The sequence below is a fragment of the Aegilops tauschii genome, chromosome 2 (genome assembly GCF_002575655.3).
Source record: "Aegilops tauschii subsp. strangulata cultivar AL8/78 chromosome 2, Aet v6.0, whole genome shotgun sequence".
Classification (NCBI taxonomy): domain Eukaryota; kingdom Viridiplantae; phylum Streptophyta; class Magnoliopsida; order Poales; family Poaceae; genus Aegilops; species Aegilops tauschii.
In genome coordinates, this window is record NC_053036.3 from 653994373 (window position 1) to 654020398 (window position 26026).

The window sequence follows — 26026 nt, forward strand, 5'->3', positions numbered from 1 at the left end:
TGGTTGCGATAGGTCAGCCCATAGCAACATCCCCGAACACGGTCTGGACCCAACCCACCACTAGATTCCCTCCAGTTCTATCACACTCGCACGATTCCCCCCTCCAAGTGACGGCGGCACTGCCGTCCCTGGAGGGGGGCCACACCACGGAGCCCCAAGACGGGCGTCTACGCATGCCACAACACTTTCACACATGCATCATGACACGTATGATGTTTCGATGGCATAGCTACACCTCGATTCCCCCCTCTAACCAAATTCCCTCCGTGTCGACCTTTCCCCCCTCCGTGACACGGCGGCAGCGACGTCCGTGAGGGGGGCAATCGATATACCATTGGGGTATGTTTTTGTTTAGATAAGGCACATTTATGTTGTGAATAAACAAGATTCCCTCCGTGTCGGCAGACGTGGCCGTTTCCCCCCCTCCGGGACACGGCGGCAACGACGCCCGTGAGGGGGGCACACCCCGGAGCCGCGTGTCGGGTGCCTGCGCCTGCCACCACGCTTCCACAAGCGTAGGAGGACCCACCGCAACACCTAGCGGCATTGCTACCCCCCAGGTACCTCGTCCCGTCTAACCCTGACATAGACGACCGCAGGATCTAGCCGTTTGACTTTCGTCGAACGGGGTTTGACTGGTGGACCTTTTCACGTGGTTGTCATAGCCCAGCCCATAGCTACACCTCCCAACACCGTCCCGGCCTGACTCACCCCAAGATTCCCTCCGTGTTGGCCCGACGTGTCCGTTTCCCCCCTCCGAGACACGGCGGCAGCGACGCCCGTGAGGAGGGCACACCCCGGAGCCGCGTGCCTGCGCCTGTCACCACACTTCCACAAGCGTAGGAGGGCCCACGGCAACACCTGGCGGCATTGCTACCCCCCAGGTACCCCGTCCCGTCTAACCCTGACACAGACGACCGCCGGATCTAGCCCTTTGACTTTCGCCGGATGGGGTTTGACTAGTGGATCTTTTCACCTGGTTGTCATAGCCCAACCCATAGCTACACCTCCCAACACCGTCCTGGCCCAACCCACCCAAAGATTTCCTCCGTGTCGGCCCGACGTGGCTGTTTCTCCCCTTCGGGACACGGCGGCAGCGACACCCGTGAGGGGGGGGGGCACACCCCGGAGCCGCGTGCCGGGTGCCTGTGCTTGCCATCACGCTTCCACAAGCATAGGAGGGCCCACCGCAACACCTGGCAGCATTGCTACCCCCCACGTACCCTCGTCCCGTCTCCCCTATCCGTGACACGACGGAAGCAAGGCCCGTGTGTGTGGGGGGGGGCAATCGATATGTATGTAATCAAGATATGTTTTCTGTACATAAGGCACATTTAAGTTAATCAAATTAGTTTTGGAAAAAATAAAAAGGAAAAAAGAGAAAATAAATAAAATATTAAAATATTATTAGAAATCTATGCCTATGGCAATGCCGTTGGCATAGCTACGGCCACGGAACGGTAGAGCCCTGGATCGATGACGTGGCGTAGGGCGCGGATCGATGACGTGGCAAGGGCCATCGGCCAGGCCTATGCCGACGGCAAGGCCATCGCCGTCGGCATAGACATGCCACCCCACGGACCGACGAGCGGCTCGGATCAATGACGTGGCGGACAACACGGATCAATGACGTGCGCATAGCTATGCCGACGGCCACCGTTAGCCCGTCGGCGTAGGCGTCACGCCGTCAAACGGCCGTCGCCGCCCGGGTAGCCGGGCCCACATGATATGCCGACGGCCGCCGTAAGCATATTTTTTGCGGTGCCGACGGCCGACCTATGCCGATGGCCCCCGTCGGCATAGATGGATATATGCCGACGGCTTATCTATGCCGACGGCTTCAGCTGGGCCGTCGGGATACACCTATCTATGCCGACGGGGGCCGTCGGCATCGCCGGTTATTCTGGTAGTGCCCCCTCGAGTCTGTGTTTTGGTCCCTCAACTACCAAAAATGCTAGACCTACATAACTTTCTTTCCGTCTAAGAGCAAGTAAAATAAGGTGATATAGACATGTTGTAAGACTTTAAATAATATACTTTCTCTGTTGCAAAATGTAAGATGTTTTTGTCTATATTTAGACCAGAAAATGTCTTATATTTTGAGCAAGACAAAGTATATTTTGTTGAGTTAAAGGAGAGGGAATAGAAGTGGCCTACATATTATTAACAGCCAATTGCGGCATGTGCTTCTTGAGATTCTGCGAGAGAGTGAAATAGACCATGTATCAATAAAGTAGTAGTACAAATTTATATCTAACTAGTATTATACTTGTTGGCTATAATCTTGACTATAGATGACATGCGAACAGCGTAATCTAGCAGGTTAATTATATTATTAGTCATGCTCTAATCAAACATCCCCTGAATTTCAAGGTGGGCCCATGCATGTGCTCACCACTTAAAGAGTGTCCAAGGTGAAGACATTTTAAGAAAACTTTAAAAGGTGCATAGGCCAACGATTGAATAACCAACAGGTCATCCCTCCCTCAAGAACATTACATTTTTCGTGAAATTAGAAAAAACTTGTTTTACATAGGTGAACGTCACTCTCGATGGCTGGCTGCTAGCTGGCCAAAATGCATGTGTCATTGGTTAGTGGAGTGTTGAGATCAGCATGTACCGGCTCATGCATGCGCGCACACTTACTGGTGGACCGTGCATGCGTGCACTATCGATGATGCATGTATCTGCTCATCTACATGCATGCACTCACTGTTAAACTTATTCACAACATGCATGCATGGTCGCTAAGTAAGTTTAAGTTGGATGTATGCATCATGGCAGCATGCATGGGTGTGGCTGGCGCATCCATTTGACAACGTACAGTCGTACATACGTGCCGTCTACAACAACGCATGCAGCCACAGCACTAGAAGGAAATAGTAGGCCATGCACGTTACAAAGTTCATTATATATCTTGAACCAGCTAAGAGTGCAATGTAAAACAAGTACATAGTACATATATACTACTTCCGTCCCATAATATAAGATGTTTTTACAAGCTTATTACGAGTGCGGATGGAGTATAACTTAACTAATGAGGAATAAACACATGCTTGCTTGCAAGGAGTAGAGATTGCAGGGACAGACTAGTGCTAGGTTGCTAGCTAGCTAGTGACCCACTCCGTAACTTGGATGTTGACAATGCACACTAGCCATGCTCATGCCTTGCCTTGAGAGGATATATGGATGCATGATGATCCATATATCACATGCATGCATTTTATATACTCCACTCATCGATCCATTAGCTAGCACTAGCACTAGCATTAGCTAGCTAGGTACCTCAAACTGGGTGGCTTAAGAAAAAGAAAAACGTTCATGTAAACACTCAACACCCACCCACGCATAACGTATCTTAATCCGATTTGATTACGTACCTAGCATGGAAGCTGGCAAGGCATGAGTGAACTGTCACTTCACTTAATCTGGTAATATTAATTAAGTTGTCCACTAGCTAGCCAGCCAGCTTGACATCGATACATCCATCGACCCGATGGCAGCACAGCAGGTAAACCTTACTAGAACGAACCAACCAACGAACGTGATGATAAGGGCATCTCCAACAGCTGACCTGCAAATTTTCTTCCGCATCTATCGATGAACAGAGGGATCAGTCCGCGGACACGGATGCGGGAGGTCGTCATCTAACCGTAGCCGCATACATCCGGCCTTTCTTATTTTTTAAGCCCGCATGATCAAATAGCCGCATACATAGGGTATATACGTTCAAATAGCTGCATGCATCAGTAGTTTAAATTAAAAAAAATATTACATCCCAACATTGTTTTCCTCATTAACCGCACACTGATGCTCAATCATATCTCCCTTCAGCTGCTCGTGAGTTGGTCGGTGCCGAATTTGTTGATGCATTTGAATAAACTCTTGAAAAGTGGCCAAATTCTAGTCAGGAAGTTGGATAGGATCACCCATGTTCTCAAATTCTAGAGCCGCGGCACCATTGTCACCCTCATCCTCGACGATCATGTTGTGCATGATCACACAACATGTCATCACGTCCCACAAGGTCTCCGGATCCCATTGTTTAGCAGGTCCATGAACAACTGTAAAATGAGACTGCAAAACTCCAAATGCCTTCTCGACATCCTTTCTAGCTGCTTTGTCTTTGGACAAAGTGAGTCTTTTTCTGGCTAACTGGATTATAGATGGGCCGATAAAGGTAGCCCACAGAGGATAGATACCGTCAATCAGATAGTAGCCCATGTTGTACGCATGTCCATTGACAGTATAGTGGCAAGGAGGAGCTTTTCCTTCAGTCGGCCACACAAACAATGGTGATCGCTGCAGCACATTGATGTCAATGTGAGACCCGGGCATCCCAAAGACAGCGTGCCAAATCCAAAGATCTTGTGATGCATCTGCTTCAAGAAATATGGTGGGCTTCTTAACATGACCCTAATATTGCCCTTGTAAAGCCTTTGGGCAGTTCTTGCATTTTCAATGCATGCAATCAAGAGATCCAAACAAACCTGACCACCCTCTTGTTTCTGAGACTGCCAAGAGCCTCTCGGTGTTTGCCATAATTGGTTCTCTCAGGTACTGAGGTCCAAACTCCTCGACCGCGACAGTTGCAAACCTGACCATGGCATCTCCGCATGTGCTCTCGGACATCCGTTGGTACTCGTCTCATGAATCAGCGACCGTGCCATATGCAAGCATCCGGAGTGCGGCCGTGCACTTCTGGTAACCAGAGAACCCAATCGTTCCCACGGCGTCCTTCTTCAGGATGAAGTAGTCGTCATAGGACTAGACGACATGGTACAAACGATCGAAGAAAGTCTTGCGCATCCGAAAACGCTGGCAAAAATGGTCGGCGAAGAGTGCATCGGGGCAAAGTAGTCGGCCATCAGTGTCAAATGGTTGCACGCCCTATTGCAGTTGAACCCTTGATCGAGCCCTTGAAATTGAGAACATGCTCCTCCTCCTCTGCGCATCTTCCAGGACCGTCTGCATCATCGCCGTCTCATCGGGGTACTCCTCCTCGTCGGACGACTCAACATATTGCTCGTATATGTAGTCCAAATCGGAAATCATTGCTAGAGAGAAGAAGGGAAACTATTTTTTAGCTCCGGCGATTCATCGAACAATTGCCGGGCATGGTGAGTATAGCAGTAGCGGATGGTACCTGGCGGGGCGATCGGAGGACAAGGGTTGAACGTAGACGGAGGTGAAGCGGGGTGGAGCGCTGGAGGTGACGGAGACGAAAAGTTACGGCAGGGGTGTGGCGTGGTGGCCGGGGTGGTGGAGCGGTAGTTAAGGCAAGGTAGAAAGAAGAAGAGAAAATAGCGAGATGGAGGCGCAGGGTCCGGAAAGGGTTTTGGGTGGGCTGGGGGTGTCGGAGTCCTGCGTGTCTGGTGTCCGGACTCCCGCAAAGCTCCCCCATATTTGTCTCCGGCTTGAGGGAGAAAACGTGATTTGTCTTCGGCTTGAGGGAGAAAATGTGATTTGTCTCCGGATTAAGGAAGAAAACGTGTTTGGACCATCCAACGAACCGATACAAGTCCATGTTGGATGGCTTCGGCCCAACGCAGTCCGAAGAGATCCGGTGGTTTGCGAGATGCCCTAACCATCCGTTGACTAGTGTAGTTTACAATATTGCATTAGGATCGAGTGTATATATGCTAGTGGTTTGGTGCGCGCACATGCATTCATGTTTGAATATTATACTCCATGCATGTATACCTAGCTAGCTGCATGCCATCTGACGTACGCACGCATTATTATTCATGCAACCACGCTGCACGCAGATCCATGGATTCATCTTCTGTCTACAAATACCCATGCATGCATGCACCCTGGTAGACATCTCAAGCCTCCAACCTATCCATCCGAACCACAATGGGCAAGGCCACGATGAACATCAAGCGGCAGCATTCCACTAATGTCACGACTGCTGCCCTAGCGTCCGTGCTGATGCTGCTCCTGGCTGCGGCCGGCAGCGTAGCCGCACAAGGAAGAGGAGGAGGCGGAGGATATGGTGGTGGTGGAGGGTATGGAGGAGGAGGATATGGTGGTGGTGGTGCTGGCTATGGAGGAGGAGGAGGAGGAGGCTACGGTGGTGGCGGTGGGTACGGATACGACGGTGGATACGGTGACTATGGACAAGGGGGCGGGGGCGGAGGAGGCGGCATGGGCCCTCCCGGTGGTGAGGGTCTGAGCATGGAGTACTACTCCATGACGTGCCCGTACGCCGCCGAGATCGTGCGCGACGTGGTCAGCGCCGCGCTTGCCAAGGACCCCACCCTCGCCGCGTCCCTGCTCCGGCTCCACTTCCACGACTGCTTCGTCCGCGGCTGCGACGCCTCTGTGCTCCTCGACTCCACCAAAGCCCACGGCACCGCCGAGAAGGACGCGCTCACCAACAAGTCTCTCCGGGGCTTCGAGGTCATCGACGCCATCAAGGCCGCCCTGGAGGCGCAGTGCCCCGGCACAGTCTCCTGCGCCGACGTGCTCGCCTTCGCCGCCCGGGACTCCGTCTACATGGCCGGCGGGCCCTACTACGACGTGCCCACAGGCCGCAGGGACGGCTCCCTCTCCCGCGCCGACGACACCTCCGCGCTCCCCGCCGCCACGCTCAAGGCGGCCGAGCTCATCAAGGTGTTCGTCGGCGACCACGGCTTCACGGTGCCGGAGCTGGTCGCGCTCTCCGGCGGCCACACGCTGGGCCAGGCCCATTGTGCCAACTTCAAGAACCGGCTCAGCGGCTTCGGCAAGGCCGGTAACGGGGTCGACCCCACGCTGGAGGCCGGGATGGCGGCGTCCCTGGCCAAGACCTGCAAGGCCGCCGGCGACGGCGGCACGGCCAAGCTCGACGCCACCAGCAACGCCTTCGACGTGGAGTATTTCAAGGGCCTGCAGACCAGGAGGGGGCTGCTGACGTCCGACCAGACGCTGCTCACCGGGTCGCCGGAGACGGCCATGTATGTGAACCAGTTCGCCGAGAGCCCGGACGCCTTCTTCGAGACGTTCGTGCAGGGGATGGGGAGGATGGGGCAGCTGGACCTCAACCCCGACGGCAACGTCAGGCTCAACTGCAGGGCCCTCAACTAGCTAGCCCGTACGTATATATATCGATCGGCATGCAAGATAAGTACTCCTATATATAGGCATGATGACCAGGCCAATAATAATAAGCCTACACGTACGTATGCATGCGTACTCATTGCATGTAAAAACGTGCTAGGTAGGTAGGTGTAACCCCCGTATATGATTGATGCATAATGTGTACACTTGAACTTCTGCAATGCATGCAAAGCATGATCAAAGAAACGGACTTGTCAAAGGAGGAGAACTGCTTTCTGGAAAGAAAAACAAAATAAATCTTTGATCAGGCATGGACCATGCTCCTTCCTCAAAAGTGGTCTACCTATTTTTCTCATTGCATGTTTAATAATGTCGATATTATATTCGTTAGATCTTGTGTGGTGATCCGTGTAAAAAATTTCTTTTAGCTTTTTCTTTTTTGTACTAGCTACGTGTCACTTGACCGAGACTTATCCACACCCTAAATAATGTAGATGGCTGCTGGCTATAAAGAGATGCCATATCACCTAAAACCTTTATAAAAGAAAAATACTCATATAAAATAAGTTGGCTCTTAGATCAGAAATCCGTTTTGGCTCTCATGTCCAAGTACTCCTGAAATCCAGACCACGAGCTCTCCTTGTGATGTGTGCTAGCTTCTGTATATGGGGTCTCCTTGTATTCTCATCTAGTGATGGTTTATTGAGCAGTGCAATGGCCGACGTCTGACCATCATTTAGTGTGTGTATGTCCGTCTCCTCGCCGTTGGTCCAGATGGAGTGGTCGCGTTCGTGTGCCATGGCATGTCGGCGAGTCCGTCTGTGTCATCCGTCACTTGACGCCCCGTAGGTTACTGGAGATGTGTGATGCAAGCCACTCTTTTGTCCACGTTGCAATAAATTTACAACACCCACCCATCCTTCCTTCTCATCTATAGAATGCATTTTTATGCAAATCTAATTGGAAAAGAAGTCCATTTTAAACCCTGAACTCGTAGAGGTTTGGCAAAACGAACCCTCAAGTCAAAATCCCGGTCGATTGCACCCCGAACAATACAATCCCGGTGTAATTAAATCAGACCGTCGCATCGTTTGAGGCATAAAAACGCTAACATGGCAAGGATTCGTCTGGCTGGTGGGCCAAGGAGTTCTCTGCACTAGGTCAGCCCATTTGTATTTCTGGTCTGTTAAAAATATCTTTTTTTTCTGTTACGCTGCTAAAATAGCTAGGGCACGGGCAGGTCTTCTGACTGTGCCGGCCCATGTGGCTAGCGACTAGTACAAAGGAAACTGTAGAGCAGGGACATTATTTGGGCTCATCCTCGATGGTCATCTCCGGGAATGTTGACCTAGATATACTGGAAGCAGTAGCATGCCGCGAAGCGTTGGCCTTAGCTCAAGACTTACAGGTACAGAAGGTGGTGGTGTCTTCGGACTGCAAAGGATTGATATCAGATATCCATGGAGGGACGGGAGGAGTTTACCTGTCGGTGATCAAAGAAATTTCTCTCACAAGTTCTGTTTTTGATAGCTATAGCTTTATTTCTAAACGTAGATCAGCAAGTAGTGAGGCACTTTGCCTGGCCAGACACTCTCTTTCACTTGATCAGGGGCGCCACATGTGGCTGCTGTCCCCTCATGATCCATCTTGTATCCCTGTGAACTATCTCATAGATCAATAAAGTGTCTGGTTTCCCCTAAAAAAAGGAAACTGTAGAGCAGCACTAAAAAAAAGGAAACTGTGGAGTTTAAGTAAAAAATGTGATCCCCAGGATTCAAACCGGAGACCAAATGCATCCGCAGAACAACTGCTACCAGTTGACCAACAAAGCTACCTGCTTTTCATTGAAGCGCAAATTTTTAAGAACTAACCCGGACGCAGATCCGAACGTTTTTAAAATTATGAACGCAAAACATTATTTTGAGAAAAAAAGCATGAATGTTGTATGGAACCGCGAACACTTTTAGAAATTGTGAGTAAATTTTAAAAGATTCAAACATTTCGAAAAATCAAACAATTTTTGGAAACAGAAACATTATTTAAACTCCCCCAAAAAATTGAAAACACGAACATTTTTTTTTTCTGAAAACTGGTACATTTTACAAATTCCAAAAAAATTATGGATATGCGAACATTTTGAAAAATGGGAACTTTTCTGAAACTAAAGAACAAAACTTGAAAACATGAATATTTTTAAAATTTGCGAACAATTTTGAAACTCGCAAACAAAATTTGAAATCTGACCATTTTATAAATTTGGAATTTTCTTCGGAATGGAAACAGTTTTTGAAACTCCTGACCAAAATTGAAAACAGGAATATATTTTTGAAATTTGCGAACAATTTCAAAACAGGAACATTTTTTGAAACTCCCAAACAAAATTTGAAAACGAACATTTTTTGAACTTATGAACATTTTTGAAAGGCGGACGTTTTTTTTTCCAATACGTGAATGTTTTTATAGAATGAATAACATTTTTTGAATTTGGAACAAAAATAAATAACAGGATCGTTGTTTGAACTTCCGAACATGTTTTGTACCTACGTTCCTCCCGGGCAGTGGCGGCTTCAGGAATTTGCAACCGGGTATTCATGTGTATTCATTTTGCCAAAATCATTGCTGTTTTTTGAAAATTGTCACTCTTTTGCCAAAATCAACACTGTTTTGTAAAAATCATGGGTATTCACATGAAGACCTAAGAATACCCCTAGCGCCGCCCCTGCTCCTGGGTACGTGTAGCTTCAGTTTGGCGGTTTCAAAAAGTGAAGCATGGGAAAATTTTTCTTTCTTCCGTTTCCGTAGTGCACGACCGTTCTGCACATGTTGCGTACGGAGCCAGTGTGCTACTACTACTGTTCTGAAAGATGCTGAGTGCACGCAGCAGGTAGTACAAGTTCAGACAGTAGTAAGTACGTCACATTTTAATTTGCAAGTGACTCTTCAGTTTCGGGACGACTGGTTGCAAACGTGACCGGCAGAACTGTTCGAACGATAAACAAGTATAAATCGAATCTGTATGGTGCATGCTCTAACCAATGCAACCAAAAGACCGATCTGATGCAGAGGTAGCACATCTTTGCATCCCTTGTCCACCTCTTGAGAATTAGCTTCTCCCGGATCTCAGAGAACCCAAGGACATCCATCACCTGCAGTGTGCATATATTGTCTATCAATAAATAGCTGAGATAACAATTATGTTGTGATGCCATCATAAGGTTGTAGATGACAAATCTTCAACATGTGGCAGCAAGGGTTGCCCATGTGCTCACACTCAAAAGTTTCTCCACTGTCAACCATCATCACTTCATACACGACCCTATATCATTTCTCCTTTTTTGCCTGTATGTGAGTTGCCCTGTACAACTTGTTCTTCTCTAGTTCTTCAATCGTGTACGCATGCATGCATGCGCCTGGTAAATGAGGCCTCTTGGCATGTGATTTATTACTTTCTGGAATTGTGCCCTGAACTCACTCCGTTTTGTGTACGGTGGCCCAAGGTTCTCCTTCGCCTTCTTCGGGACATGCCATTTGAACCATCGGTAAGCTATCGTTGGCATTGTGGTCTTGATTGTGACCTCAATTTCTCTATCCTGGTCTGGGGAAACAAAAAAAAAGTTAGTCTCGTTAAATGAGGTTCTGCCCAACATACTTCTATCTCACGTTCCCAGTTATTACCTGTCGAACTAAAGAAAATGGTAGTTCACACCAATAGACAATCCAAATGGCATGTCGTACAAGTCTGTCATGAATGTCATGTTAAACTTAACAACGTTTCTAAAGTAAATGTACTAGTTGCGGCTGCTAACAATAGTCCACAATAAGTTCTTAATCCCGTTATCTGCATCAGGTTCAACTCTAAACAAGAACTCGGTGTCTTTAGCTGCTAGTCAGCAAATGTTTGAATTGTTTTCACACATCATCTTCATCCTGGTCTTTGTTTATACTCCCACACGGGTTCCTTTAGTGCCCTTTTTTAAAATGACACCCCGTCGACATCCCCAAAGAAATTCCCTATGATGTAGACCTTTCTGGCATTGATATTATTCTGCCTTAGCTGCTTAGCCAGATCTTTTGTGTACACATCTATGTGCTTGTGCGACGGCCAATTCACCTTCTCCTCACACGTACGTTGGAGTCAATGAATGGTAGCGGTTCCCTCTATTCTCTGTAATATAATAACAATTGTTTGCTATCCTAAGGAGATGAACCAGGGCATGACACTCACATCTGCATGACCTATAGTTCTCAGTTAGTGGCCTCCCCTTCATAGACAATAATAATCACATAACGCTATCAGCAAATAAAAAATTGATTCACAAGAGAAAACATACTCCAAATTGCCAAATCATGAAACTAACCGAGCAGCCATATACTATTTCCTGCATGCATTTAGTTTTCTTTGCATTCAACCTGTTTTCCCATATATGGTGAAGCCATGTTCCCATGAATACTGGTTTGGCCTCCCCAAGTGAGAAATCAAATCTCGAATCCATCCCTAATTGAGAAATAATCTGAAGTGTAATAGCCATTTCTATGCCATCATCAAACCCACCTAAAAATGTGAGTACTAGGTTCCCAATATGAACGTGTCACAACCTTTAGGCCTAAGTACTCTTTGCGCAAGAGACTTAATTTGCGAGATCCCATCTTTAGTAAAAAGCTTGTACAACCGTTTACTAAGTAAGGTATTTGTTTTTGAACCGTAGATCTTGTATGCCAAGTTCTTCTTGGTCTTTCGGTAGAAAAACTACGTCCCATCGACCAGCCTATATTTTCTTATTTTCATTCTCACATTGTGAGAACAATCTAGACTATAGTAATTAAGCATGTGTAGGCCTCCCTTAGGGAGTTGAAAAAGGGAAATCATATGGAAAACCCTGTTTGTGAACACAGAGTTGATCAAAACAAAGTTTACGCCCAACTGAGAGCAACTTGTCTTTCAACTACTCAGATGTTTGTGTAACCACTTTCTTCAAGGTAGTAAAATGGACTTTTTTCTTCCCAATATGAACGTGTCACAACCTTTAGGCCTAAGTACTTTTTGCGCAAGAGACTTAATTTGCCAGATCCCATCATCAGTAAGAAGCTTGTACAACCGTTTACTAAGTAAGGTATTTGTTTCTGAACCGTAGATCTTGTATGCCAAGTCCTTCTTGGTCTTTCTGTAGACAAACTACTTCCCATTGGCCAGTCTACATTTTCTTATTTTCGTTCTCACATTGCGAGAACAATCTAGACTATAGTAATCCAGGCTGTGTAGGCTCCCCTTAGGGATTTGAAAAGGGGAAATACCATGTTTGTGAGAACATAATTGATCAAAACAAAGTTGACCCCCCAACCGAGAGCAACTTGTCTTTCAAACTACTCTGATGTTTGTCTAATCACTCTTTGACATATTTTGAATCTGCATTAGTGAGCCATCGAAAAGAATTATATCTTCTAGTTATATAATGGAGAATTAGCCTTTAATGGCTTCTCCAAAATAGAGCAATTCAATTGGAGGTATCATCGATTTTGGATGTGGTCAGAACTATTGACGATCTAAAAATACTTCTATCGATAACATATTGTAAACTTCAACTATAGAAGTCCCCAAAGGCAATCTCCATACCTATTTTTCTATAGTAAAGTGAATACACCCTTTAACCTCCATATTATATTGGAGGAAAGGAAGGAGATTTTGGAGTGGAGTCCATATTTTCCTAAGCATGGCCAAAGAAAAGTTTCCGTCAACCGTCACCCGTACCCTAATTTCCCGACCCGCTTCGGATCGAGAACGGTCTCGCTCTAGCTGTCGGCACCCCCTTCCCATGGTTTGAGCCGTCACACGCGCTTGCTCCGCCGGCAAGATCCAAATCAAAGCTCATGCTCGTCCTCAACCCGATGGCGTGGTCCATGGTTGTGGACGATGGAGCCGGGTTTGGAGCGGCGGCCTTGATGGCAAATCGCCGCGTTGAGGATTGGGATTGGGGCGGTGGCCTTGCGGGAGGAGAGAGGTGGATGGGAGAAAATATGAGAAAAAATTGGATCAATTTGATGGTGTCGGACTTTGACATTGCTGCCTAACCTTGACTTTTTTTTTACAGTGCAACTCTAAAATCATTTTGCTAGATAGAGACTCCTCATCTCTGGAACAGTAGCTCCTCAAGCAACAGAGCAAAACACTAGATCTCCTCTCCTCTCCCCTCTCCGTCCAGCTTGCAGGTCGCCCGCCGCCACTCCGCCATCCCCCACCGTCTCCCACCCCGTTGGACCCATCTGAGTATTTTCTCACGAGCCGTCGTTCGCCTCCAACCGACGCCACGCTTCCAACCGATCCCCTCTCATTCCGCATTGCGTGGGGAACTATTCTCTGTCTCTATCGGGGATCTATTCTAGCTAGGGTTCAGCTGGAAACAAACAACCGAGGCAGGCAGGCAGATAGATCCCCTTTCTCCTGTTCCTGTTCCTGCAACTGCAATCAGACCGAGGTCCATCCATCTCTAGCTACTTACTAGTAAAAAGTAGTTGATCATTGTCTTGTCTTGTTAAATTTTCAGCTGCATCTCTATCTGCTGCTTGCATTGTGTCTGTTAACTGTGTGATTAGATAGATTAATCTGTATGTACTAATGGTGTACATACAGATACAGTACAGGAAGCCATGGCGGCTGTCCTTGAATCATGCTTTGCCAGCCAATGTGATCAAAATTATTTATATGATACTATAATATACTATATTTGTTTGGGGTCCCTGTTTTATTTTTAGCTACATCCATGCATCTCCACCTGCTGCTTAATTGCATTCTGATTAATCAGGATGCTGATAGTTACTTTATGTATGTATCCATGTATGCATGTGCATACAAATGTTCTCAAAAACATTAAATGGTCGGTCTGCACAGGAAGGAAGGAAGGAAGCCATGGCGGTTGTCCTTGATGCTTTGGCAGCTCGTGTGATAAACATGATTATGGATATGGGAGAAGACAAGATCCGCATGCTACGTACTGGGCGTTTCCCACGAGATTAACAAGCTGCAAGCCAATGTGGAACCCCTCCAGAACCTCCTCACCGATGCCGAGAGGAGGCGCATCACTGACAAGACGGTGCAGGCATGGGTGAGCAGGCTCAAGAGCGCCATGTACGAGGCCACTGACATCCTTGATCTCTGCCAACTCGAGGCCATGTACCAACAGGAGAAGCTCCGAGAGAAGCTGCCATTTGTGGGGTGCCTCCAGCCGTTCCTGTTCTGCATCAAGAACCCCGGGTTCGCCAACGAGGTAGGAGGCCGCATCAACGATGAGCTGGCCACCATCCGCAAGGGCGCCGCTGACTTCAACTTCATTGACCTTGGCTCCTATGAGCAACGGAGGAGGCCGCCGACCAGTTCGGCCTCCTACCCCAGGCGCGAGAATGCGCACTTCGTTCAGTCAGATCTCGTGGGGGAGCAGATCAACAAGAATACAGAGGAACTGGAGCATAAGCTGATCGCCGACAGCCGCCACGAGCATGGTAGCAGCAGCACCGTCAAGGTGGTGGCCATCGTTGGCCAGGGCGGCATAGGCAAGAGCACCCTCGCCAAGAAGGTCTTGGCAAGCGAGGCCATCAAGGAGGAGTTCAAAACCAAGATATGGCTGAGCGTCACTCAGCAGTTCACCAAGGTGGACCTTCTAAGGCCCGCCATCTCCCTTCAAATGTATATATAACTAGATTTTGTGAACTTTGGAACTTTTAACTATTTTCATCTTCAAATGTGTTGTATTTTGCATATTTTATGGACACTATTATTTTCATCTTCAAATGTTCTGTTTTGATCAAAGATATTTTTCTTCTTTTTTCTTCAAAAAGATATAGCTCATACAACAGTACTACTGTGTGATGATCTTTTGGACCAGGGCTACTTTGTTAGCTCATACATGTTATTTGAATATAAAGGCATGTGCCATAAAATAGGAATGCAAACTCATGTATATATATACGTTGACTATGGATATTACCATTACTAAATTGTCCTGTACTGGTTGCAGGTCGGTGTTGGAAGTGATTTTGATGAGCTCAAAGATATTGGGATGAAGATTGTAAAAAAATGTGATGGGTTACCACTTGCTATTAAAGTTATGGGTGGACTCTTATGCAGAAGAGATCCTAAGCAACGTGACTGGGAGATTGTTTTACACAAGAATCTTGCCTGGAAAGAAGAAGACGGGTCACAAGAGGAACTAAACTACTCACTAAGCTTGAGCTACGATGATTTATCTCCAGAGTTGAAGCAATGCTTTCTCTACTACTCACTTTTGCCAAAGGGTTCAGGTTTTGGAAAGGATACAGTTATTAGCATGTGGATTAGTGAAGAGTTTGTTCAACATGATGGGAGGTCGGGGTCAGACCAACTGGATCCGGAAGAAATAGGGGCTGATTGTCATCGGGAGTTAGTCGCTAGGAATCTTTTGGAGCCCGATGATTTAGCTCAGAACGTGTGGGCCTACACCTTGCATGATGTTGTCCGCTCGTTCGCACAATATATGGCTAAAGAGGAAGCTTTCATGGTTCAATTTCAGCCACTGCACCCAGCTACCGGATGGTTTGTGCAGGATCCGTGCGTTGGAAGAAGTAGAGATCGAGCATGCTCCAGCCATCGAGCATGTCGGTCCTGACTTCCACACCCATGAAGACGCAGTGACGACGAGATGAAGAATTTCAGCTGTATTTATCGATCATTTCGTTTGTTGAGGCCGTCTGGCTTGTTTATACTACTATTAAGCCGTAGTGAAGTAGTTGTGTTGATCTCACTCGCATAAACTACATATATATGCTGATGTTTTGCTCCTAACATAACAAAGGCCCCAGCCTGATTGTGGATCAAACAAAGGAGAGGATCAATTCAAGGTGCCTGGAAATGCCTAGTTGCCTGAAATGATGCATCTGGCTAAAATGATGTGTTGTGTGTGCAGAACCAAGAAGCACATGCGTCAAGAAGAAAAGAGGACGCCAAATCCAAAATGAAGAATAATTCTGGATTTTGAAGGCTCATGTCATGTGCTTATATATTGTGCTGACTGAAATGTTGGAGATGGTACACTGTATGTACTTGATGAGAACAGTTTGGTAATTAGGGTGGTGTTGATGTAACAAGGGCTTCTCTTCTCTTTTGCAGGTAGTTTGTGATTGTACGTACTGTAAATCACAGCTCACAATTCTTGGCTTACAACATTCTTTTACATTTTATGAACTTATTTTTTTAAATGGGACCAACATAATATTTTAAATGCATGAATAGATTGTTAAATGTCACAATCATTTTTTGAATGAACTAATTTTTTTTAAAATTTCCTGAACATTTGGTACATTATATAAACATTTTACAAAAAATGACATGAACATATTTTTGAAACTCATGAACATAATTTTGAAATGTCAAGAACACTTTATTCAATGGTAAGAGACTTTTTAAAATTATGTCAACATTTTTTTACATTGTATAAACTGTTTTTTTTAAATGTCAAAAACATATTTTTGCAACATGTGGTTTTTTTTAATGTGATGGGCATTTTTAATACACATTCAATTTTTTTTAATAAATGTGAAACATTTACCAAATAACATTGTTTCAAATATGCGTTGCATGCTGTACTTCTTTTAATATAAGCTGAACATTTTTCAATACGTGATGAAAATTTACAAAATGCATGTTTGAACTTTTTTTGATACATGTTTAACATTTATCAAATACACGCTGAACATTTTTTGAATTCATGTGAATTTTTTTAATGGTACAAACATTTTTATTAACATTTTTTAAAATCTCCAGTGAACCCTTTTCAAAATACTATTAATTAATTAATTTTTGGTATATACCTTTAGAATATTTCCAAAATACAATCAAAATAAGAAAAAAAGTGAAAAAAGGAACGAACAAAGAAGGAGAATAAAGAACGAACGGAGACCTGAGGCCAGTATTGTGCCGGCCCAAGGTACTGTATCGAGGTGAGGCGAGAAAAAGCGCTGCCCAAATAGGCTACACCTTCCTTACTGCGAGACGGACGTTCGCCTCGCCTCAACAATCGGTTGTAGTGGAGTATCTTTTTATTTTCTTATTAATATTTCCAATATATGTATTTCAGAAATTACTTGGTTAAATGTTCAAAAACATTAACCACGCATTAAAAAATGTCCATAAAATTTAATAAGTTGCTCGCTTAATTTTAAAAACTGTTCATACCTTTCAAAAGAATATTAGTGATATTTAAAAAATGTTCACACGTTCAAAAAAAATGTTCATGAAAATGTACAACTTTGTGAAATAATGTCTGAAGCAAAAAAAAATGTTCATGCCATTTAGAAAATATTCATGTGTTTTAAAAATATGCTACATGACATTTTTTTAAATATTCATGAAATATGAATATTTTTAGAGATGCGAGACTGATTCAGGGAGGACGTCAAAGCCGATGGCGTGGAGATACCCTTGTCGGCACGGCCGAACATGCTGACGACGCTGCCGTTGTTGAGCACGGGAAGGCCGCACTCCAAGGGAAGGGGCCATAGGTGGCCTGGCCTGGTTGGGCTTGAGCTTGAACGGACGCATGCCTGACCGTGGTTGTCGTGTCTGGCTTGCTGTACAACAGTCTGGTGGCCGCCATTTACTTGGTTTACCTTTTTTTTTTTCATTTTAAAAGTCAGACAGACAATGGTCGATCAGTTGGTAGTGGATGACGATGACACGCTAACTAGTAAAACTAGATAATACCCCACGCGTTGCTGCGAGACTTGTAGATTGAAGAAAAATGTGTACATAGTGAATGAATATGAAAGCATGTTTGGACATTCGAGCCATTCAGTAATCAGGGGCTGATACTAAAGGTCTACGGAAACCAAATTAGTTGAAAAAGCATGTTCCTTCTCGAGAAACAATCACATAAATTTTATCTGCAGAAGAAAAATTATCTATAAAAACTATAAACGTTCTAGGACTACAGAGGCTAATGGCCATGAAAATGAATATAACAATATTTCTAGCCTTCAAGCATGGAACAAATAGAACAACAAATGCACAAACATAAGAAAAAGCAGTTGAGTACGAAAGACCCACTGCGGGTGTGTGGTAGCGCAGTCTAGGCGAAGCCGATGTGGGGCAATGGCAAAGCGTCCCGGGTGCCGCCGATGCGTTGTGGGCGTGCAGCAACGCCGGGCAGGCGTGTCGTGATGGTGAGGCATCGCGTGATGAGGTAGTGTGCACGGCAGCTCGATTCTGGTGGCGACGGGTCGATTAAGAATGAGGGTAAGACGATGCCTCTGTGCTTTTCAACTGCCTAGTCAGTTACAAAAGGAATCTCCCTCCTTTGTACTAGTGAATTTGTCCATGATGCTTCATAGTGGATTACAGTTAAGAGGAGCTCACTCCTCACGGGAGGAGATTAAAGTTGAGGAAAAGGCTGGAGAAGGAAGAGTCACTTTGGTGGGAAGAGGAGAGAACAGACGTTACAAATTCGAAGATTGGCTGGTCCTCGGTTGGTTCTGGACACTGGTAATGGAATGAGACATCATTTTTACATGTGGGATCTATTTGATGATGTGGACAGCTTGCAACGACGTGGCACATCGGTGATGTGGACAGTGTGCATGATGAGAGAATAGGGAGTAGTGGGGAGCAACTTCTTAAGAATGATAGATAACCAACAACTACATTGATCGATGCTAACTACCAATTAATCTAAGGAGACTCTCGCTTGACCTAATATATAACTAGTCAGTCGGATCCCGCGTGTGCGGATCGTGTAGTTTTAGGTTTCAGTGACATAGTAGTTCAGGTTTTTGCCTCATTCAACGTCTTGGCTTTGGCGGAGGAAGCAATGGTGCCGTTGAATAAATAAGCTCCAGATCGTGTTCCCTGGTGAGGCGTTCTCCTCTATGGCCGGCGATGTATTTCAGAATTAGTCCTTTCAAGCGGGGATGATGTAGTGGCGGTTGCATACTTGTGGTGGACTTGTGTCCTCGCGCTTCGTTGTTGGGACGACGTTTACTCTAGCTCCGATGGGGAGCTTGGGAAGTCATCCAAGAGTGGATGCAGATTGGTTGTCTGTATCAGCAGCATCTGAAAGACAACAGATCGTGTGCTAGGTTTGTGGTTGGTGGCTGACAAGTATGGTTTCCTTCTCCGACGTCTTAGTTGAGCGGGGGTGCCAGATTTGGGGTTCGACACGTCTTCGGGTGCTCCCCGCTTAGATTCTTTCAATGGCGATGGCTTCATCTTTGGTAAGCTACCACACGATAATTAGAGTATCTATATAGCCGGGCTCCCAAGCCCCTCCCCCCTATACGCCCGGGCAGACAGCCCGATCACTGGCTGGTCACAAATTCCCAACCCAGACGGGCTCCTCAAATTGGCCCTATACATCTAGGCCGACTTGCACCCCTCATATCCGGTCCTATACCTCCGGGGGGAGAAGGAAGAGGATAGGAGAAGGAGGAGGAGGGAAAGGCAGAGCCACTGCTTCTGGTTGCCCAAGCTGTATTTGGCATGGGCGACGCACAAGCCGAGTATGAGGTCGCCCAAGTGGAGGAGGCGATGGAGCAGCATACCATCCTGGACTCCATCCGCTCGGAGCGGAGGTGAAGGCAAACCGCCTCTACATCCGTAGCCGGAGGGTGGAGGTGGATGCAATCTTCGCGGGGATGGAGTCTGACAAAGAACTACAACCGCCATGGGAGGCGGCCATCCGCCAGGTGGCAGGTCCATCGGCACTGCCGAAACGGACGCCGTCTACATCTCCGACGACGAGTTGGAGTAGGCTAGGTTTATCTATGTATTATGTATTACGTAGCCTTTTGTGTTCCATGATCTAGTATGACAAAGGTGTGACAGCTCCCGGGTGCTCCTATACCCTCATGAACAGTATAAATTTCAAAAATCTTGAAAACAAAATAAAAAACTTTGAGACATAAAACATGATCAAATATTTGATGTTGTTGCAAAGTTACACACACAAATAATATTCGAGGAGTCCTCACAAAAAAACCGCAGTGATTTTTGTTGGCTCGATGCTAACTATCGATTATAACTAGTTGGTCGGATCCTTTAGGCTTTAGTGACCTAGTAGCTCAGGTTTATAGCTCGTTCGACGCATTGGCTTTGGCGCGGCGATGGTGGTGGTGAATAAAGAAGCTCCATATCGTGTTCCTCGGCGAGGCATTCTGCTCTATGGTCGGTGATGTATTTGGGAATTAGTTTGTTCAAGCGGGGATGACGTAACAACGGCGGCATTCTTGTAGTGGACTTGTGTCCTTGCGCTTCGCCATTGCGACACCGGCGCTGGATCTTGCAAGGTAATCCAGGAGCGGATGCAGATAATTGTATGCGCCAGTGGCATCTCAAAGATGGTGGATTGTATTTTAAGTTCGTGGTTGATGGCTGACAAGTATGGTTTTCTTCTCCGACGTCTTAGATCCGGAGTTTGATGGCATGTTAGAGGTGCTACCCGGCCAGATTCTTTCAATGATTCTTTAATAAGCTACTTTAAAGGTCTAAAAAGCTGCATATTAGCAATGGGCCACATCGAGCGGGCCACATCAAGCTCGAATGAAGAAGTGATCTGTTATATTTATCAAATAAGTTTGTGGCGTGTATAAAAGTGTGTGCATATATAATATCGGGTACGGTGCTTCCAAACCTGCTACTTGGTGTCTTTATTGCTTTGAGCTATTTATAGTACTCCCTCTATAAATAAAGAAATATAAGACGGTTTAGATAAGTAATAAATTTTATGTATTCTTAGTTGTTTTTTAAACACCCGTCCATATATTAATTAATTAAAATGTCATTACAATCGTTCATAACAGCAGGCGCCACACAGGGCGGAAAATTATTAAAAAGAAAACCATCACATCTATTATCGAAACTAAATTTAGCAATCTCATGCGCTACTAAATTGGCCTTTCTATTTATTTTTGACAACTTGAAGTTTCCCAGAAGCCTGATGATGCTAAGTGTTTCCTTCTTGAGGTCTATGAGTGAGGATCTGTCACAACTTTCATTTGCCAGGAAAGAAGCCATGAACGCACAATCAGTTTCCAAAATAATAGGCATGTTAAGAGAAATACCGATATAAAGCCAGCTAGGCATGCTCGAAGCTCCGCTTCATCCACACCAGAGCATAACCCAATGAAGTCCCAAGATGAGACAATGATATCACCCGTACAACTCTTGGCCACCACCCCAACGCTCGCGGCACTTAAACTCTCCACAAAACTTGCATCGACATTGATCTTGATATGGCCAAAAGGAGGCGTGCCACACCTCTCTGGGCCTCACAACAGTATTACTTGCACCAAAACCAGCCACCACCTCTTTTCCTTTGTAATTGGTGATTACCTCATTTGTAGGCTGACAGAACGAAAATGCCGACCATTAACTTTCCAAAAACATGGCGGATCCTTTAACAGTTTCTTTTCCTTCCCCAAAAATCAAATCATTCCTCAAGTGCCAAGCTCGCCAGAAAATAAACAAGACGTGCTCCCTTTGCGAACAACTTAACTGGTCTAAAAGAATAAGTAACCAGTCAGGCCCGGAATAATTGAAAGCCTCTTCCCTTGGCAAATTCCACACTTTCCTCAACGCCAAACGAAGTGCATGAGCCTTTGGGCAAGAAACAAGAGCGTGGAAGGTACTCTCATCCTCAACCCCGCAGATAGAGCAAGTACGAATGGTAGCTTGATGATGTAAAACTATATTAACCTGAACCGCCAGGCTATCAGATGCTGCACGCCATCCAAAGATTCTAATCTTTTGTGGGATGTTGGCATTCCAGATAATATCCCATAATATCCTTTCTCCGTTAATAGCATTACTGGATTGCCCACCATTCTCTTTCTGATCCTTACTTTAGCGCCAGATTGTACGCACTTTTCACAGAAAATAATCCATTCTTTTCAAAATGCCAAGCAATGAAATCACCATCCCCTCAGGATTGAATTCACAACTTCAATATCTCTTCCGCGTCGTGATGATAAAAAAGATGCCTAATGATATTATCGTCCCAATCCCTAGACCCGCTCTTGAATAAATCTGAAACCCATTTTAGTCTTGATCTGTTCTTCTTGCTAGAGATCTTGAGGCCAGAAATCCTTGGAAGCCAATTGTCCCTCCAGATATTGATATTCCCTCCATCAACCACTCTCCAAATGACACCATTTTTAAGGAGTTCCAGACCATGCATAATACCTTGCCAAGTCACTGAGGTTGACTGAGGAAAAACCGTGTCAAGAAGATGCCCCTAAGGACAATATTTTGCCTTCATTACCTTAGCACATAACGAGTCCGGGTTAACCAGTAAACGCCAAGCTTGTTTTGCCAGAAGAGCTTGATTAAATAACCTCAGATCACGGAAGCCCATTCCACCCTCACCCTTTGGTCGCGTTAATTTATTCCAAGCCAACCAATGGGTTTTCCTCCTGTCCTCCTCATCGCCCCACCAAAAATTTCTTACAATCTGCGATAAATCCTTACAAAGAGAAGCAGGGAATTTAAAAATACCCATGGCGTACATCGGGAGAGCCTGAATTACTGACTTAATAAGGTCTTCTTTCACCCCGCTTGAAGCATATTTATCAATCTAGTCAGAGAGACATTTCACTGCCTTTTCCTTAGTAGACTGGAATCTACCAGCTTTCATTCTTCCTTGAGGAACAGGAAGGCCGAGATATTTATCCTCAAAACCCTCCGCAGTAATCTTTAAGATGACCATTGTAGACACTTGGTTTTCCATACTGCACGACTTCCCAAACAAAATCGAACATTTATCCGGACTGAGTAACTGACCAGTTCCCCTCTCGTACATATTCAAAATATTCTTGATGGTCATAGCTTGATCAATGGATCCTTTAAAGAATAATAGACTATCATCGGCAAATAATAAATGAGAGATACTTGGAGCATTTTTGTTCAGCCTGAAATCCTTGAGGGTACCATTCACGCAAGCATTCTGGAGCAACAACGAAAGTGCTTCTGCCACAAACAAGAATAAGTATCGGGATAACGGATCACCTTGCCTTAGTCCACAAGAGGGGGAGAACGTCTCCAACAGCTGCCCATTCAAACGCACAGCAAACTTCACAGTCGTAACACATGTCATAATCCAATTAATCCAAATAGGTGCAAAGCCCAAGGCGCCAAGCATACTCCTCAAAAAAATGCCAATCCACCCGATCATATGCCTTAGCAAGATCGAGCTTGTAAGCACAAAACTCCCCCCTTTGCTCTTTTAACATACTCAAAGAATGCATGCATTCAAAAGCTATAAGAGCATTATCAGAAATTAACCTACCTGGAATGAACGCACTTTGAGCAGGGGAGATCATACCATCCAATAGGGGTCTCATTCTGCTAACAAGGCATTTGGAAATAATCTTGTAAATAACATTGCATAGACTGATTAGCCAAAAATCTTTCATTGACTGTGGATTCTTCACTTTAGGAATAAGAACAATAGACGTGTCATTGACCCCATCTGGCATCCTTCCAGAAGTAAAAAATTGTTGCACCACTCGGACAATATCATTCTTAATCAATCCCCAGTTACGTTGGAAGAATCTAGCCGGAAAGCCATCCGGACCCGGAGCTTTTAAAGGCCCAATTTGGAAAAGGGCGTCACTAATTTCTTGCTCAGTGAAAGGTTTGCATAACTCATCATTCATATCATCACTAACAAGAGGTCTCACAAGCGGTATAATAATAGTCGGGTCAACCATGGCATCACAAGTATACAATTGCTTAAAGAAGGAATTAGCAATACCTTGAATTTCTTCCACATTTTCTATAAGAGAACCATCGTCCTTCCTGATAGAAGAAATATTATTCTTTTTTGCTCTCCAAGAAGCCTTCCGACGAAAGAAATTTGTATTCCGATCTCCCCATCTCATTTTATCAAGGAACGATCTTTGCTTCCACATAATCTCTTCCTTTAACAGTAATTCATCCATCTCATTGAGAATCTTCTTCCTCTCCAAAATAGCACACTGATTATCAGACGAGAAAAGTACATTTAACCTTTTACGAGCAGACTCGAGTTTTTTAGGAAGATAACCAATATGAACGCGACTCCTCCCATGTAGAGATTTCATAACTTGATAACCCACAAGTATAGAGAATCACAACAGTTTTCGAGGGTAAAGTATTCAACCCAAATTTATTGATTCGACACAAGGGGAGCCAAAGAATATTCTCAAGTATTAGCAGTTGAGTTGTCAATTCAACCACACCTGGATAACTTAGTATTTGCAGCAAAGTATTTAGTAGCAAAGTAGTATGGAAGTAACGGTAACGGTAGCAAAAGTAATATTTTTGGGTTTTGTAGTGATTGTAACAGTAGCAATGGAAAAGTAAATAAGCGAAGAACAATATGTGAAAAGCTCGTAGGCATTGAATCGGTGACGGAGAATTATGCCGGATGCGGTTCATCATGTAACAATCATAACATAGGGTGACACAGAACTAGCTCCAATTCATCAATGTAATGTAGGCATGTATTCCGAATATAGTCATACGTGCTTATGGAAAAGAACTTGCATGACATCTTTTGTCCTACCCTCCCGTGGCAGCGGGGTCCTAATGGAAACTAAGGGATATTAAGGCCTCCTTTTAATAGAGTACCGGACCAAAGCATTAACACATAGTGAATACATGAACTCCTCAAACTACGATCATCACCGGGAGTGGTCCCGATTATTGTCACTTCGGGGTTGCCGGATCATAACACATAGGTAGGTGACTATAGACTTGCAAGATAGGATCAAGAACTCACATATATTCATGAAAACATAATAGGTTCAGATCTGAAATCATGGCGCTCGGGCCCTAGTGACAAGCATTAAGCATAGCAAAGTCATAGCAACATCAATCTCAGAACATAGTGGATACTAGGGATCAAACCCTAACAAATCTAACTCAATTACATGATAAATCTCATCCAACCCATCACCGTCCAGCAAGCCTACGATGGAATTACTCACGCACGGCGGTGAGCATCATGAAATTGGTGATGGAGGATGGTTGATGATGACGATGGCGACGGATTCCCCTCTCCGGAGCCCCGAACAGACTCCAGATCAGCCCTCCCGAGAGAGTTTAGGGCTTGGCGGCGGCTCCGTATCGTAAAACGTGATGAATCCTTCTCTCTGATTTTTTTCTCCCCGAACACGAATATATAGAGTTGGAGTTGAGGTCGGTGGAGCTCCGGGGGCCCATGAGGCAGTGGGGCGCGCCCTGGGGGGCAGGCATGCCTCCCATCCTCGTGGACAGGGTGTGGGCCCACTGGCCTTGATTCTTTCGCCAGTATTTTTTATATTTTCCAAAAATAATCTCCGTGAAGTTTCAGGTCATTCCGAGAACTTCTGTTTCTGCACAAAGATAACACCATGGCAAATTTGCTGAAAACAGCGTCAGTCCGGGTTAGTTCCATCCAAATCATGCAAGTTAGAGTCCAAAACAAGGGCAAAAGTGTTTGGAGAAGTAGATACGACAGAGACGTATCAACTCCCCCTAGCTTAAACCTTTGCTTGTCCTCAAGCAATTCAGTTGATAAACTGAAAGTGATAAAGAAAAACTTATACAAACTCTGTTTGCTCTTGTTGTTGTAAATATGTAAAGCCAACATTCAAGTTTTCAGCAAAGATTATGAACTAACCATATTCACAATAACATTTAGGTCTCATGTTTACTCATGTCAATGGCATAATCAACTAGCGAGCAATAATAATAAATCTCGGATGACAACACTTTCTCAAAACAATCATGATATGATATAAAAAGATGGTATCTCGCTAGCCCTTTCTGAGACCGCAAAACATAAATGCAGAGCACCTTTAAAGATCAAGGACTGACTAAACATTGTAATTCATGGTAAAAGAGATCCAGTCATAGTCATACCCAATATAAATTAATAGTAATGAATGCAAATGACAGCGGTGCTCTCCAGCTGGTGCTTTTTAATAAGAGGGTGATGACTCAGCA

General features: G+C 45.1%; 2 protein-coding genes across 2 annotated transcripts; both read left to right on the top strand.

Moving 5' to 3' along the window:
* Positions 1 to 5839: 5839 nt before the first annotated feature.
* Positions 5840 to 7312, top strand: LOC109767300 (peroxidase 47). Its single transcript, XM_020326062.4, has one exon. The coding sequence runs from the start codon at positions 5860 to 5862 to the stop codon at positions 7069 to 7071; it is 1212 nt and encodes a 403-aa protein (XP_020181651.2). The 5' UTR covers positions 5840 to 5859; the 3' UTR covers positions 7072 to 7312.
* A 6633-nt stretch (positions 7313 to 13945) lies between these two features.
* LOC109767302 (putative disease resistance RPP13-like protein 1) lies at positions 13946 to 16026 on the top strand. Its single transcript, XM_045233720.1, has 4 exons — positions 13946 to 13978; positions 14085 to 14684; positions 15051 to 15619; positions 15975 to 16026. The coding sequence occupies exons 1-4, from the start codon at positions 13946 to 13948 to the stop codon at positions 16024 to 16026; spliced, it is 1254 nt and encodes a 417-aa protein (XP_045089655.1).
* Positions 16027 to 26026: the final 10000 nt, after the last annotated feature.

Bases quoted from the DNA above. Each gene is read 5' to 3' on its own strand.
- LOC109767302 (XM_045233720.1), top strand. From the start codon at position 13,946: ATGGCGGTTGTCCTTGATGCTTTGGCAGCTCGT. The intron at 14,685-15,050 runs GTGGACCTTCTA...TACTGGTTGCAG, and splicing joins TCACTCAGCAGTTCACCAAG to GTCGGTGTTGGAAGTGATTT. The intron at 15,620-15,974 runs GTGCGTTGGAAG...TTGTGTGTGCAG, and splicing joins GGATGGTTTGTGCAGGATCC to AACCAAGAAGCACATGCGTC.
- LOC109767300 (XM_020326062.4), top strand. From the start codon at position 5,860: ATGGGCAAGGCCACGATGAACATCAAGCGGCAGCATTCCACTAATGTC.